The sequence below is a fragment of the Cotesia typhae genome, unplaced genomic scaffold, assembly GCF_013202065.1.
Source record: "Cotesia typhae breed Kobodo isofemale line unplaced genomic scaffold, CoteBio_Ctyphae contig_44, whole genome shotgun sequence".
Taxonomy (NCBI): Eukaryota; Metazoa; Arthropoda; class Insecta; order Hymenoptera; family Braconidae; genus Cotesia; species Cotesia typhae.
The window spans coordinates 3,149,295-3,166,929 of NW_027423753.1; the positions used below are offsets into that span (position 1 = coordinate 3,149,295).

General features: G+C 28.8%; 1 protein-coding gene across 5 annotated transcripts in view; it reads left to right on the forward strand.

The window, feature by feature from the left end:
- Klu (zinc finger protein klumpfuss) overlaps window positions 1-17,635 on the forward strand; it is a 142,910-nt gene that overhangs the window by 52,115 nt on the left and 73,160 nt on the right. For 4 of the 5 annotated variants that reach the window (XM_074244729.1, XM_074244732.1, XM_074244730.1 and 1 more), the window contains one exon: window positions 9,720-12,158. The exons of the other annotated variant lie outside the window; for it this stretch is intronic. In XM_074244729.1, coding sequence (XP_074100830.1) covers window positions 9,720-11,342 — 1,623 coding nt within the window. In that variant the 3' untranslated portion in view covers window positions 11,343-12,158. Of the gene's footprint in view, window positions 1-9,719; window positions 12,159-17,635 lie in introns of those variants that run through there. 5 annotated transcript variants of the gene reach the window in all.

Sequence of the window (17,635 nt, forward strand, 5' to 3'; positions counted from 1 at the left end):
AATTTTTACCCAGAATTACCAAACCGGAAAAAATAATTAAAAGTAAATAAACGGACAATTAAAATGTAATTTAACGTCTTAAACTCAATATCCGTTTTTTAATTCAGTCTCTGGACGTTACATATGTTATAAGTAATAAGAAGGAGATTGCGTGAGGCCGACATTATAATGGAAACTTAGTTAACAGTCAAAAGAAATAATTTTCCCGGATACATACAGACGCACCGCGGCTTGCAATAACGTCATAATATGCTGACTTTATGCGACAATTATCGCTAAAGGGTCGGTGAAAAGAGCGTTCTGTGCAGATCAGATTATTATCATTTTAACAACCACGGTGGGCGCACAGCGTGTGGCACCTGTCTACAAGTTTACTCTCTTTTTTAACGAACGATTCCTCGAAAAATTATTATATTTTTTTTTAATTTTAAATTACTCATTTCCGCTCAATTATATTCGTATTTTATCAGTACATTTATTTTATTTGTTTTAATTAATATTTATTGTTGTTATTTATGTAAAATTACTTTCATTTAATTTTATGAAAGTCGAATTTATGAATATTTAAAAAAAAAAATTTATCAAACAAATTTATTATAATTATTATTAATAATTTTTAAAAATATTTCAAAAAGTGTTAGAAAAAAAAAAAAAAGGAAACAAAAGATAAAAAAGTTTAAAGTCATAAGGGAATTACTCTTTGCGGTAATGACGATCGCTCGGCAGATGGCGGTCGCGATATAAAAACTTGCTTTATCCCATCGTACACTCGGTTATTGCCATATAATATCTTTGCTTTCCTCTTTCCTACCTACTGTCATCTTTACAATTCACAATTCTCCAGTTAAACTTGCTGGTAACAATATATAAAACATTGCCTGTAATATTCAATAGAACATTGACAGTAATATACGCTCATGAAATAAAAAAATTTTTATTACATACATTCATGGATGTCTGCAATCAAAAATCAAATCGCCTCTTTTATTATAATAGAACCCAAGTATTATATAACTTATCAACAATTAACAATCATCTATTCTTATTATTATCATTATCATCCATTATACAAAGTCTTTAAAATTCCACGATCAAACGTTTTTGCCGCGCGATGATTTCTCTTGAATTCGTGGAAGAATTAAACGAGCCCCGAGTGTCTACCACTGCGTAAACTCTTTATTCGTTATTATTTTATTTTATTGTACGCGTACTAAACTTACGTATAGTACATATTACCTTGCGGTATGCAATCTAGGCTTTAGAACTTAGTGTAAAATATATACAGAAGCTAAATATCTTTATATTATCTATCAAAGTACTTCACGTAATTAATTATTGTTGTTATTGTTGGTTTTAAATTGAAATAAATGATATGTCTTAATTTTATTATTTTTCAAAATAATAATAATAATAATAATAATAGATTTTTTTTAATTTGGATTATTATTGTCTATATTATTATAAAAATAAGAAAAATTTAGTTTTCACGATAATCATATGATAAAATGGGTCATAATTCAAAAATGCTCTATCTCTAGATACATAATTAGTAATGACCTTTTATCTTGCGAAATATTGATATATTTACTGATATAAGCTCATCCCGACATTACACTCATCGAGACTTTTCATTTGAGTACCCACAACAATTTTTCATATATTTATATATTTGTATATATGACAAATATATGAAAAATTGATGTGAGTACTCAAATGAAAGGTCTCGATGAGTGTAATGTCGGGATGAGCTTATATCATTAAAAATGTCAATATTTAAGGAATTTCGGTGAAATTTAACAAAATTCATTATTTGATAAAGCAAAATTTTAATTTTTTTTTTTAGTTCATAAGTCACGGCAGTCTCATAGTGACTTCAAGATTACTAATTATTGTTATTATTATTATTATTATTATTATATCTGAGATTTTTAAAAAGATTTAAGTCTCTAAATAGCCGAGGTAATTTAACCAGCTGGTAGTGCGCGTAAATTAAACCGCCCTCGAGTCTTAATTCACATAAATAATGTAATAAAATTTTTATTTTTATTTCAATAAATTATTACGAGAAATTTAGTTACATAATTTTGATAAGTGAAAGGAAATACAGATCGTTAAATCTTAAATTAACTGGAAAATTAACATTTTTTTTACTACTTCAAAACAACCGATATAAAAGTAATAATTCACTAAAATTACTTTATTATTCTTATGAAGCAAAGAAATGCACTAAAATTCTCGGTATCTTTAAATTTAAAATTTAAATTACAAACAGCGGAAAATTGGTTTTTAGTGGAGTTAATTGCAAATGAGAATTAAAATGGATGTGCTTGCTCCGATTACAAGTGTGAGAGGTAAAAATGGAACAGTCAAATAGCTAAAAATGAATAAAAATACAATGATAGAATCTTGAGTTAGTAAGTTGAGGAGTTAAACAAAACTGTCGTATCTGTCTGGAACGTCTTTTCTGTTATGTTTCATGACTTATAGCACTCTCCCGGATGTATCGTCGCGTGCCGTGTAAGCTACACCCACCGTTATAACGTCGTTTCCCCCGCGTGTTTAACACCGTATCGCAATTACGAGACGCTCGTTATTAATAAACGTACACGCGTTACGCCTCCTTCGACACGCGCATGTTAGTAAAATGAATCAACGGCAATACATATTTACACTCATATATTTTTATAATAGACTAGATCAAGCGGGGGACGCGCACTAAAATTGGGATTAATTACTTACTATTAGGTGAGCATGATATCTGGTAAATCATAATATTTTGTATCGCCAAAAAAAAAATTGTTCTGCCAAAATTAGAGTTTCGTAGTACAAAAATCGAAAATTATCATTTTTTTTTTTTTTTTCATTTAAAATTACTTTTAATTGATTGTTTAATAAATAAAACATATATAAATATTTTTCAAAGAATATATTTTATTACAAAGAAAATATTTTTCTTCCTAGTAATTTTTTTGAGCGAAAAATAAATTTTTTTTTTGACACAAGAAATTTCACTTATTTTATTTAAGTTAAAAAAAATCTTCTTGTTTTGAAAAAATTCAGCCTCTTCCTCCAAAAAATTTATTCCAAAAGAATTTTGTAATCTATAAGAAAATATAATACAAAATTATTATTATTATTCAATTTTAATGCCTAAAAAAATTAATTAATTTAAAAGATAAAAAGTAACTTTAGTGATATTTAATCCTGCAATAAAAAATAATAAATTTATAAATGTCATTAATGCAATAATGGTTAACATTAGCATGTTTACTACTTAAACTCTAAATTCTTTCCTTATTTTTTAACAATATTGCGTGGATGAAATATTCGCGGGATTTGCATATTTATGTTTATTAAAGCGTGGGTGTGAGGTACTTTCTCATTTTATTTTATGTATCAGGTTGTATTATATCCTGAGGACAATCTCAACAGGTTGAGTCGTCTGGTCCGCACTGAGGTGAAGCCTGACTAGTCTTGTGGTTGTTATCAAAGTCCATCATCCATATTACACACGTCCTTGCTCATATTATGTATTATATTTTATATGCCTTTGTGTTTATGTGTGTATTGTAAGTGTCTTGGCTGGTTAAACTGTTTTATTCTACTCGAGTTACTTGTTCATCTCACACTCGACTTCGGTCTTAATCGTGAGAAATATTATATTATCATATTATCATTTCACTCTCTCTGTGTACTAGACAAGTGTTTTAGATTATATCATTGTTTATTGCTTTTTTTTATAAATTTACATTGTTAAACATTTATTTTGTCAAAATTAAAATCTATTTAAAAACAAAGTAGGCAATTAAAAAAAATATTTCTTATTTTAATTTTAGTTTTTTTTTTCGAAGAATTTAAAAAAAAATTTTTATTTAATAATTTTCAAAATTTAAATAACAAATTTATTATTTTCAAACAAAATAAAATATTTTTCATTCAAAAATTTTAATCTATAAGAAAAAATTAAAATTTGAAAATAAATTTTTTTTCAAAAAAAAAAAACAAAATTAAAATTAAAAAAAAATTTTTTTGTTAAAAAATTCAAATTTTAAAACCGTTTTTTTTTGCATAGCTATATTTTTAAAAAATTATTGTAAATTCTCAAAAAAAATTTTTTTATCAGTTTTTTTTTAATCAACTAATTTTTTTTTAGTCGCGTAAATGTTTTGACATGCACTCAGAACCATAAGTACCACCGCGCTTTATTTTATTTCCAACTGTAACGTGAAGACACTTAGCGTATGACACTGACTACATAATATGAATATATGAATACATGAGCTGAGCCCACTGCATTATCTATTCCTCCGAGGCTGCAGTTGCTGCACTGCGGTCTCCATGTTTCTTCCAATGCAGAGACTATAACAGTATTTAAAAATAAAATTTCCGACCTAAAATAAAATAAAAAAGCACTTAATATTAAATAATAATTTTATTGGAGCTATTAAATCATTTTGATTTCCCAAGCTCCTAATAAAAATTCAAATAATTAAATAAAGAGGTCACGTATGTGTTTTGAAGTTGAAGCTTGAAGTGGAGTAAAATTTATGTCGCCTGTAAGTGAATGAGAGAAGAGAAATAAAGATAAAAAAAGAGCAAGTAAAGCGAGAATGAGTGAATTCCGGGTGAAATTACCTGGAAGCAGTTGCTCACAACGTTAACGAGACGCGAGTAGCGAAAGACGCGAGTAGCTGTGAGTGACTGAGCAACCAACTGCTTTAGTAAAAGACAGAAAGAGAGGAGATTTGAGAGTGTGGTAAAGAGGGTATTATATGAGTGCACAAGTAATTCGAGTTACTGAAAAATACACATCAATTTTCGTGTCATCGCACCACTCACCAGAGTTATTATTATTTTTATTGCCTGGTTAATTTAAGACGTAAGAAAATTTTCTTATCGATTATCAAGTTGAGCGAATAGAAGGGGAGTGTAAGGCCACGATGACAGGAGGGTGTTCAGTTATTCTTGCTGATCTATTAATGAGGCTCTGTTTTATGTATTTATTGAGTACATACTTTTAATTGTTTGAAAAATTATTCCATTAAAATTTTTTATAAATTGAACGAAAATTAGAAGAAATTATTTTATTTTAAATTTCTGCATTAAAATTAAGTATTAGAGATACAAAAAAATGATAAGAAACTTTTTTTGTAGGAAATTTAATTTTTTACAAAAAAAAAAATCCTTGTCAATTTTTATACAGTTGACATCTTTCAGCCAAAAATAAAAAAAAAAACGATAAGAAATCATTTTTAAAAATGTGTTCACATAAAATTATCATTTTTAAGATTTTAAACTTTAAATTCTTGGTTAAAAATTGAAGATAGGAAAAACTCATAAGAAATCTTTTTTGTAGGAAATTTAATGATCTACAAGAAAAGTCGATGAATTTTTCCCTATCTCTGATCTTTAGCTCAGAATTTTAATTTTATCAAAATAAAACCATTTACGATTACATAAGCGCTCAAAAAAAATTTTTTATTTAATTTCTTTACAATCAACTCACTGTAATTAATCCTACGGCAATGTTCTATTAATTAAAAAATTCTTCGATCAAATGAAATACTTGAGTTGAACCTATAAGAGCTTGTGTATAATACCGATTTTTTTCAGTTAAAGACTGACGGTACGGCAAAGAAAGGGATGGCTTGTTACTTTTATACTTGTTCGGTAGCCCGGCTGGTTTTTTTGGTAGCAAACTCGGAACTCGCCCGCGCGTTTGCCCCCGGCGGATTCTGAGGATGCGAGATGCAAGATGCAATATAAACACATACATATAAACATATACGCCGCACGTGTATCAAATAAAAGTAAAGCGGAATGGGGCAAGAGAGAGAGGACGATAATAGTGAACAAGTCAAGAGTTGCAACATTTTTTTTTATTTTCATTTTACAGTAATTATTTTATTTCCAATCAAAATTCACTTTTTATCTTTATCTTAATTACGATTTATTAATAACCAGCCAAAATGCGTTAATTAATTTTCAATAAAATTAAAAGTATTTTCAAGCAAATTCGATATTTCTCAATCAAATCAGTATTTATACCAATCACGGAGATTTTAATCTTAAATTGTCATTTTATTAAAAAATTAATTGACTGATAATTTAATTTTTAATCAATTATTATTATTATTATTGTTTTATTTTTAAAATTACTCTATATAATAATAATAATAATAATAATAATATTATAAATCAAAATTATTTCAATGATATTTTAAACTAAAAATTAAATTTACAAAATTTTTAATTTTGGGTTAAGGATTGAAGATATAAAAAATTTATACGAAACTTTTTTTTGTGGGAAATTTAATTTTTTATATAATAAGTCCTTATCAATTTTTTCGTAGATCTCATTTTTGAAGCAGCAAAAAAATAAAATGTCCTAAGGAAAAATTTTTTCAGAATGCATTAAAATAAAAACATAATTTTTAAAACTTTAAACTTTGAATTTTAAGTTAAACATTGGAGATACAAAATAATTAAAAAATACTTTTTTTGTAAGAAATTTAATCCTTTGCCAGAAAAATTTCTTAGAAATAATTTTTTTTTAGGCATTAAAATAATAATTTTGATTTTCTAAATAAAAGCATTTTTGAATGCAGCCTAAATACTTATCAAAATAAATTGACTATTGGTAAGAATGATATGAAACCATGAAAAGGCACAAATTCAAGTCAAGACCTTTGCAATAACACTGAATTTTACTAAAAATACCGATTTTATCATATAAACACACTGGTTAAAAAATTTTTACTTATTCTCTTAATAATATATATTAATTATTTATATTTTAAAATCGTGATAGGTCAATAATAACATTAAAATGTCTGTGAACTATTTCTCAAAACTTAAACTATAAATTACAATTAAAAATAAATGACATAATAAAAAAATGTGGTAAAATAAAAATATAAAAAAAAGCTTATGCGCACCCACGCCTTGGCGTATAATACGTCAGTAATTTTTCGAGGCAACTCAACCTGTTTTATCAGTTCGTCTCTCTTACGCTCGCCTGGACACGAACAGGACGAACTCTCCTTTGGATAATATGAGACTGATATCACATGAGTGAATGTAAATGTAGTGTGAGTGTGAGTTGAGATCGAGCACATTCAAGACGACACCACGACACCACGGTCACGACCGATGAGCGACTACATGTGCAATATACTCGCAGATCCAAGGCCTGTAGGATAAACATACTCGGGTTGGTTGCAGGTGAACAGGTGCCTCACGAAGGCATTAATCCTGCTTCTTTTCAAACTAAAATTAATTTTTTCTCTCGTCTAATTTTATAATTCAGAAAAATTTTTCCTGATTTAAAATTTTTTATTTTGACGCAATATTGATCGTTTAAAAAAATTTTTTTTAAATTGACGTGTGTGGTAACTACTTAAAAAAAAGATGGACAATCAACAGAATATAAAACCGAAAGCAAATAATTAAAATTCGAGAGATTATAAATGCAAGAATTCAACAACCGCCCACACACTAGAAAACACTTAACCATCTCAACATTATTAAATTTTTACACTTCATTTACGAGTCGGCAGCTCTTTTAATACATAGTTTTATGCCTGGTCTTCCTTTTACGAGGGTTATCATTGAGAGAGGCTCTTAAATTAAACGAGCGAGATGACCGGAGCAGAAGCAACCACAACAGCGAATAAGTTAAAGACATTGGATGATATCTCGTTAAAAATGAAGTTGAACGCGCCGACTAATTGGCTACAGCGACCGTGATAGTGTTATAAATTAACATCGATTAAAGGGGACTAATCGATTATTCAGACATGCTTAATCCTCGATCCCATGAAAGAGTCATTTATAAATCCGAGTCTTAATATTTAATCTGATCAATTAAACAATACGCTTGGTGATTTTATGATGAAACTTTTGAATTTTAATTGTGCCTTTAATATTTGTCGAAAATTAACTTATATGGTATTATTAAGTAGAGGATAGAATTCTGTATAAAAAAAATATCTTATCAATTTTTTCGTATCTTTCGTTCTTGAGACAAGAAGCAAGCAAAACTCTGCAAGAAAATTTTTTTACAATTTATTTAATTAAAAATATAATTTATAAAATTTTTAATTTTTTGAAATAAGGATTAAAAATACAAAAAAAAAAAAAAGAACAAGAAACCCTTTTTGTACAAAAATGAATTCGCCGTAAAAAAGATTCTTATCAATCTTACCATATCTCTGATCGTTTAGCCAGAATTTGAATTTGAAAGTCAATAGAAATTTTTTTGCAATAAAATAGAAAATGTTAGACGGAACCGAGTGATGTTTTATCGATTTTTCGAGACAGTTTGATCACAAATGTCAGACATTGATAGACACAAGTCCATTTAAGCTTGTAATGATAAATAATTTCGTGGTAAAATGTATTGGTAATCGTCTTGGGGACGATAAGTCATGGTGTTTAGCAGTTTAGCAAACTAGTCTTATTTCAAACTTAACTCTCATGTGTATTATGTGTTTGTGCGAACAAACTTTTCTTCTTATAAAGTAAAGCTTCAAGAGTAGCTCTCTCTCTCTCTCTCTTTGTATGTAGAGAAAAACATGTCATAAGTATAGCACAATGCAGTACAGTATAGTAAACCGTAGAAGTCGTACCGAATCGTTGAGTTGACTCACTTTTTCAAAAGTTTTTACCAACCGTCGCACAAGCTGTCACGGTGGTCGCGACACCACAAAAAGATGAATACTGAAAAGAAGTACGCGTGTTACAGCATCCGATATCAGGTTTGTTGCTGTTTATTTTAAATATTCCCCTTTTTCGAAATTACCAATTTAATTTTAAAATGTAAATAAAACCGATGCTGATGGACGATCAATAAATTATCCGTCGCGAAACGCGAGTCTTTTTTTTTTTTTTTTTTTTTTTTTTAAGTTTTAGCGCTAACACCCGCTTACGGGCCTCGTTGACAGATGCTTAATGAGGTTAATATTTAATCTTGTTTTTATTTAATAAACAGAATATTCACGCAAATTAAAGATTCATCACAGGCATTTATTATGTTTTGATACATTCCACGGTGATTTTGGGTTGTACATAGAGTCAACATTCTCTTCTGGTTCTCCATTTTTCGTACTTTTCAAATTCTCTGTGAATTTTAGGTACTTCTATTTAATTCCTGGTCAACACTTTAATCGTCGCAATTAATCACCTTCAGTCGATGTTAGGAATTTGAAATTGTAATTTAAGAAAAGGCTCGATTATTTTTCGTAAATAAATATTAAAATCATAAGGTTGAAAAAATTGATTATTTTTTTTTTTGAGAATTTAATTTTTATTTAAAAATTTAAAAATTAAAATCAAGTCGTAAAAACAAAGTAGTTTTTTTTCCTTAGTCTGAAGTCAAAGTTGAACTTGAAAAAAATTTGAAGGATTTTTACATTTTTTGGTAAATTTACATACTGATTATCGAAAAAAAAATATATATTAAAGGAAGTAATGATGGATTACAAAATATGTACATTGTAAAAAAATTTTCATCAAATTTGATACAAATATTTGTGTTACTGATTATTTTTACATAAAATAAAAGTTAAATAATTTCTTGTACTTAAAAAATTAATAAATAGTTTCTAAATAAATAAATGTATTTAAAACTAGTTAAAAATATATCAACTGTTAAGTTGACCCCCAACTCAATGTATAAAAACCAAACCAGCCTAACAACCTCACAATTTCTGTTTTAGATCCACCAAGGAGGCAGTACGGTGGTAGCCGAGGGTGTAATAGGCGGCATAGGGGGCCCAGGCGGCGGGTGCCGCGCTTCATCGATGACGATGGCGGAGAGCGTGGTGGAGGACACTCCCCCAGGCCCGGCGAAACCCCCGCCGGCCTGCACCAACAACAACACCCTATCAGCGACGGCGAACCGTAACCACCGGTTCCGCAAGCGCAAGTGCCTGACTCAGGTGCTGGACGCGCTGCAGGCCCACAAGGGCTCCATCGAGGAGTCTGAGAACAACAACCACCCCCTACACCTGGAGTCAACTTCCCTGGAGGAGCACGACCAGGACCAGGACCAGGACGACGTCTTCAGCTCTCCCAGATCTTCCTCCCGAGCCTCCACGGAGAACAACCTGTCCCTGACAGACAAGCGTCTGAAGGTCGAGCCCCTGGAATCACCCCTGCACACACCTTCCGACGAAGAGTCCTCTCCTTCGCCTGCCATTGGTGGAGGCCTTAACCTCCAACGACACCTCCCGAACCACCCCAGTCATCACCATCACAATCACAATCACCAGCATCATCAACAGTACTCCTTCCGCGCTCCCCATTTGACTTCAGCGAGCTATCGCGGGTGCGCGTGCATAAACTGCACCTCTCCCAACATGGTCCTCCCTTCACCGACGTCCCCCCAAGCGCCTCTGACGCCGCTGACCCCGGTGTCGAGCACCCCGTCGAACATTACGCCTCTGACGCCTGTCACCCCTTCGTCGTACACGTTCGAGCACTACCTACACACAAAGTACCTGCCAATAGACGCGACAAGCGAAGGGAAGGACGAAGTACCTGGCGGCTGGATCGACCAAAAGCCTCTTCTGCTCTGGCCGAGCTCGCGACAAAATGGCGCCTTGGAAAGCGACGCCAACACCAAGCAATCCAATCCCAACCCCAATTCTTTCCAGGAATTTCCTTTGGACTTGTCGATGAAGAACTGCAATTCTGCAACGAGTGAGATCGCTGGACGACCAGGGGGCCTGCAACTTCTGCCCTCGAGTGTGGGCTCCAGGGGCGCCTTGACCTTCCCGGTAATCCGCGGGGACGTCGCCAGTCCTACGACAAAGGAAAGTGTCGCGTTCAGGTTTAATATTGAGGTGTCGCCTGTCGTTGAGGAAATGCCTCCCGGGACTGATCTGGCGTACGTTTGTCCGGCGTGCGGGCAGATGTTCAGCCTCCATGACAGGTTGGCCAAGCACATGGCGTCCAGGCACAAGAGACAAGGCGCCAAAGACGCCACTGCGAAGGCCTACTCCTGCGATGTCTGCAACAGGAGCTTCGCGAGGTCCGATATGCTCACTAGACACATGAGGCTCCACACGGGCGTCAAGCCTTACACGTGCAGGGTCTGCGGGCAGGTGTTCAGCAGGTCTGATCATCTTAGTACTCATCAGAGGACTCATACCGGAGAGAAGCCTTACAAGTGTCCCCAGTGTGTTTATGCTGCCTGCAGGAGGGACATGATCACAAGGCATCTCAGGACTCATGCGAGGTATGTTGATGGACAGAATAACAAGTGCGAGTCCGGACAGGAGAATGACAATTCTGGGTTTATGGCGATTACTGCGCTATCTGGGGTTAAGACCGAGTGACTAGGTTTTAGGAAGACTTTTGAGATAAGTGGCGGTGGGAAAGTTTGTTGAGGTTTTTTGTTTTTTTTTTTTTTTTTTTGTATTTATTTTTTTGTTGTGGAACGGAAGGTTGATATAATTTTCGAAAAAAAAAAATTTTTTTTTTTGTTAAAAAAATGTTTAAAAAAATTTCAATTAGTAATTTTTTATTTTGATAAAAAATTTCGAATTCTTAAATTAACAAATTAATTTTATTCTTACAGAGTAATTTTTGAGCGGCAAAATAAAATTTAAAAAAATTTTTATTTTTTATTTAAAAAATCAGAATTTTGAAAATTCTAAAAATTCACAAATTATTTTTATTTTAATTTTTGTAAATGTTTTAATTTCAATTTTACAAAAAAATTTTTCAAGTTCTTTTAATTTAAAAAAAAAAAATACTTGGAATTTTTTCCAAACAAATTTTCAAATTTTTTTTATAAAAAAAAAAAATAATGCAAAACCTTCCGTCTCACAACTCTTACATTATTTAATAATTAAAAATTCTCACTGTCACTTATCGGTGATTATAAATCCCATTTTTACAAGGGATAGATTTAATGTGTTAACTAATGTCTTACTCTAAATTTACATAAATATAAATATAAATATATAAATAAATATATATGTAAAAATCTATAATATAAATAAATAAATAAAATAATAGATATTAACCCTATCCTGAAGACTGCCTTTCCTGTGTTCGTCCTCGGCAGGCAGGCGGCCGAACAGTATTATCCGTACAATCTCCTCTTTCATTAATAATTCACTTAATTATTATTATTATTACTATTACTATTATTATTATTATAGTTTTTTGTTTGTTAATCACAACTATTATTTAAAAAATAATCTTACACGCATCGCCGAACTCAAAGTTCATTCCGTAACGATTTATGTACTCTATCGATGTGCTCTCTATCTTTATTTACTTTATTAATATGGATGGACAATTATTACTATTATTATTTATATTTATTATTATTATTTAACTTATAGTAACTGTACTTGGTACTGCTTAAGATTTTGAGTTTTGAGTTATTTTTATTTAATTGATTTGAAGATTTTTTCTTGCGTAAGTCGAGACTGAGTCACTTGAGGTTTGAGGTATAACATAGAAGTGCCAAATTTTAAACATACCGGACAATAAATTGTCAACTACTTACTAAATTTTCCACAAATTTTTCAATCACCTCTGTTGTATTGTTAAATTATAATTGATAATTATTATTATTAATAATTAGTGATACTATGATAAGAACGAAACAGATCCCAGTGGAAAAAAAAACGTTGTCAATTTTGACCATAATTTTTAATGTTAAGTTTGTTGATTGATGTTGTATAGTTGATAATTGTTAGTTATAATTATTATTGGCTTCGGTAATTGATTTCAAGAAGCGTTTATGTGAGATTTGATATTTTTTTATTCTACAAAAAAACTCAATTTAGTTTTAAGATTTTTTTTTTATTGATAATACTCTTTTAAAAAAATGTTTGAAGAAAATTGCAAATTTTTTTGGGTAGAATTTCAAAATAATTTTTTTATTGGTAATTTTATAATAAAAATAATTTATAGAAAAAAAAAAAAAAAAAAAAATTCATAAAAAAATTTTTGAGTGAAATTAAAATTTTTTTGAAAAGTATAAAAAAAATTTTTTTTTTTTTAATCAATCCATTTTATTAATTCCTTCTTCTATTAGTTCCTTAAAAAAAATTAATTTGTCTGGAATTAAAACTCTGGACTTTAAGAAATTTATAATGAATCTAAATACTCAGATTTTAGAATTCTAACTGCGAGAACGGTAGCCACCTAGCGGAAGCTTTAAAAACTATTTTTTTTTCCAATTTATTTTGGATTAAATTTATTTCTCAACACACTGATTGAAGAATTTGTTGATTATTAATAAATTGATTTATTTAAAAAAAAAAAATTTTTTTTTGATAATTTCAAAAATTTTTTTTTACTAAAAAAAAAAAAAGTTAAAAATTCTTACCCAAAATTGTTGAAAAAAAAAATTAAAAATCTACAAAAAAACTGTCCAATATTTTTATCGAAAAAAAAAAAATTCAAAAATTAAAAAAAAAATTAATTTTTTTGTGATATTATTAATCACGTCTACTTAAGTCCTCCAGTTAATAAATAAATAATAAAACAATAATGATAATGATATACTTACATGTATTTTTGTATATCGATTTTTTCAAACTACTACTTAATCATAAAATAAAAATTGTTTATACTTAAGCCAGCTGTTACATAAGTTAATTAATTTATAACAAAAATAAATAATAAGTTTGTTTAAAACTTTCACTACAACTATCTTTAATATCATTACATTAATTATTATCATTGAAAAAAAAAAAAACTAAAAATATAAAAACGAGTTGTTGAATAATTCGTTAAAGACGCTTTGCCATTTAACTTGCCTGTAGTTAATTAATAATATTAAAAAAAAAAAAAAATCGTTTTTAAAACGATACTAGGAAAGAGTTTTTCAAAAACTAGCGAGTGATAATTTTGAAAAATACGTCAAGGTTGTAACAATGCATGTGACATTTATTGCAAGTGCCAAGTAATGCATGAGATTTATTTATAACTAATTACTGAATTGTAATTATTATTACATGTATAAATATATAAATATAAATAGATATAAATATTTATATTAAATGAAACTGAAAAAATTAACTACTTTTAAGATCATCGATTAATGATTAATAATAATTGTTCGATTATTAATTATGACTACAAAACTATTAACTATTAATTAATCAACCAGTTAAGTTGTTAAGTTGTTCATGTTCATGCTTCTATTATTTATTTTGTTATCCCAAACGATTCCCTTTGTTTCCAATTCCTTGTAGTACTAAATCTATTATTATTATAATTATTAATATTACTATTTTTATTATTATTAATTTAATTTAATGTCCTACTTAACTAATTAAAGGAACAAAATGTGAAGAATTAAGCTAAATCGTAAAACGATGTACGAATGCGTTATTTATTTGACTTTTTTATTATTATTATTACTACTATTATTATTATTATCATTATCATATATTTAATTGTAATGAATGGTTTTTGAAACTGGGGAAAATTTTTAGTAGATAAGAAAATTTTTGTATAAATTATTACAATTGAATTGTGTACGTTAATTTATAAAATATGTTGTGTTTAATGAACGTGCCAGAATGAACAAAAGAAAATATAATTTTTCAACTTATATTTATTATTTTTTTATTTATTTCTTCCTTTCTTTTTATTTTTAATTAGTTATAATTTTTAATTTTTTTTTTAATTTTCAGTTTTTAATTTTAAAATTCATAATCAAGATTTGACAGATAAAAAAATTAATAAATAATAGTTGATTTGGAATAAGTAATAATTAACTGCTAAAAATTACCATTTCAAACAGTAAAATCGTGAATTTAATAATTACTATGTAATATTTGTCATTTAAATGCTACAATTTACTCTTTACTAATTGGCTAAATAGGAAATTTTTTTTAATAAAAATATATGAGAATTTGAAGTTAGCCAATAGTCGAAATTTGAAAAAAAAAAAAAAAAAAAAAAAAAAAAATTATTTCTTATTGAAGAAAAAAAAATTTTATTGTCAGTTATGATACTGGATATCATCCCAGATGATACTCACAGGTGATATCTGTAGTAAAAAAAAATTTCAGATCGTATCTAGTATAATCTGGATTATACTGGGTGATAGCTGGATTATACTCATTGTAATCTGAATTATACTAGCTACTATCTAAAATTTTTTTTCACTCAGTATAATCTGGGATGAATGATATTCAACAAAAATTTTTGATTGAATAAATTTTTTGAAATTTCAATACTTACTTTGATAATTAATTAATATCATTTATTAATGGATATAGAATTCTCAATACTTTTGATCCGGTTTAAAAATTTTATCTAATGAAACAATTTTAAACTTTTATAAATAAAATTAGTGATGAGAAAGTTAGAATTTGACACGACTTGCAATACTAATTTTATTTTTAATTCAAAAAATATAAATTGCAGTTTAATTTTAATCAAAAAAATGTTTACTTCCAAATTTTAAATTTTATTGATTTTTGATATTTTAAATTTCAATTTTTTTTTAATTAATAAATATTTTCTTATTATTATTATTGTTTGTTTTTTTTTTTTATTTTTTATTTATAAAAATGAAGTGTACATAAGTAGGAGTCGTGCCTTGACGTAAAAAAAAATTCTTGATCGCAAAGATCTACGAGCTTGGTGTTAAATTGGACATATCAAAGAAAAAAAAATTACTAAAAGGGATGGTGGTACGATAAATAATGTTTATTAAATAATAAATTCCTGTCCAATCTAATTATCATAATATATACTAAATGTTTACATATTCTGTCCGTAAAACGGAGTAAAAGTCTTATATAAATAAATGAAATAAAACTACTAACTAAAAAAAAAAAAAAAAAAAAAAAGTATATTATATATGTAAATACAGGTTGTCAAAATGTGATTATTTATGGTAAATAATATGTAAAAAATAAATAAACAGTTGCTCATTCTCCGTAATAATGTAAAATAGTATTTCCTCGGGTGCATTTGAATTATCCACTGGCAGCATATTTCAGGTGCTAAGTATATAGATTTATCTAGTGCGTAATCAGTTCTTGCTTTATCGTTCTTCATCATAATCGATATACTTGTGCAGATATCTATATCTATATATTTTATTTTATATATTTATAAAGTTAACTACTTGGAGTACGCACTGGAACGTACAACGGTTTTCTATCCACAAGATAGTTAAATATACAAGCTTCCGCTTTCTACATTCAAATCAAACTAAAAAATCCACGGTCAAACAAAAATTCAAGCTTGATATGTTGCATGTTATACATTGATCTTTAATTCTCCTCGCTGTAATAAATACAAGTATTTTACGGTCATATTTTTTTGCTCAATTCAACTTCAAGTGCTACCGAGGAAATCAAACTTTTAACTCTCCTAGTTAAAAAATATATATACAAATAAAAATATCAATAAAATTATGTTTTTTATGTAAATTATACTTTCATTTAATCATTCCTTTAGAATAAGTTTATTAATTTTAATTTTAACATCAACAGAGAAAAAAAAAATTAATTTGAATCAAGAAAAAAATTTTTAAGTCAAGAAAATAATTTTCTTACTGTTTATTGTACAGTTTAATACTGTCAAGAGAAGAAATTTCATAAAGCAAAAAAATACAGAGCGTAAAAAATATTGGTGGGTAACAGAAGTAATAAATAACTCTCTTAAAAGTGCAAAACGTATTTCTCGGAAAAAAAGAAGGTATACTTTCCTCGGAAACGCATGATCGAATTCCATGTGTCATCGGTAGGGACTTGTCGGGACAAAAAATCCAAACTATAAGTAAAGAGACCTAAAAGAGCTGACGACACGACTGGTATCGCGATGATAGACTGCGATCGATCGACAGATCGCAGGGTGACGGAGACGCGCGATCGAGCATTATTAATATCCTTTTTTATAATCCCGAATGCTTCTGGCGCGAACTAAACCATTCATCTCGGCATCACAGATCTCAGAACTTGTTATTACTTTTGCTGGATCTTTCATTAATATAAATACTAAATGCGGGCGAAGTTGGAATCAATTCAAAAAATTCATAAATTGAAGCAACAGAATTAAGCTTGAGGTTTTATTTAAGTATCAAATTAAACTTGTTGAAATATCAGCTCTTAATTTATTCTACCTCTTGTAACTAGCTAACCTCGAATTACACAAAAATATCTTGAAATTTTTTTTTAATTTTAAAAACTGTGCCTGAAATTTCATGCCAAACATAAATTTAATTTTTAAAAGTTGCTTACAGGGAAGTAAAATTAATCCTTACTGAACTAAAAACTATTCAAAAACATGTCAAATATTTAAAAAATTTCACACTTATAAAAAAAAATGAGCGAGCTAAATTTAAAGTCAAAAGTAAGTTTTATTTTTGACCTGGGCAAGATAACAATTCTAGATTATCGATTTCAAATGATTCTTCATTTGAGGGGATGTTCTCGTCTAGATGCCCGAATTTTAGGTGTTTTTCGGTCGCGATAAAAAAAAAAAAAAAAAAACAAATATTTTTACCATCCATTTTTCTTAAGCTTTTTATTGATATTTAAAGAGTATAAAACATTAATAAAATTAAAAAAAAAATGCAGATCGGCAAAGTGGGGACTGATGGAAATATGGCACATCCTGGTGTGCAGGATATCAATCCTTC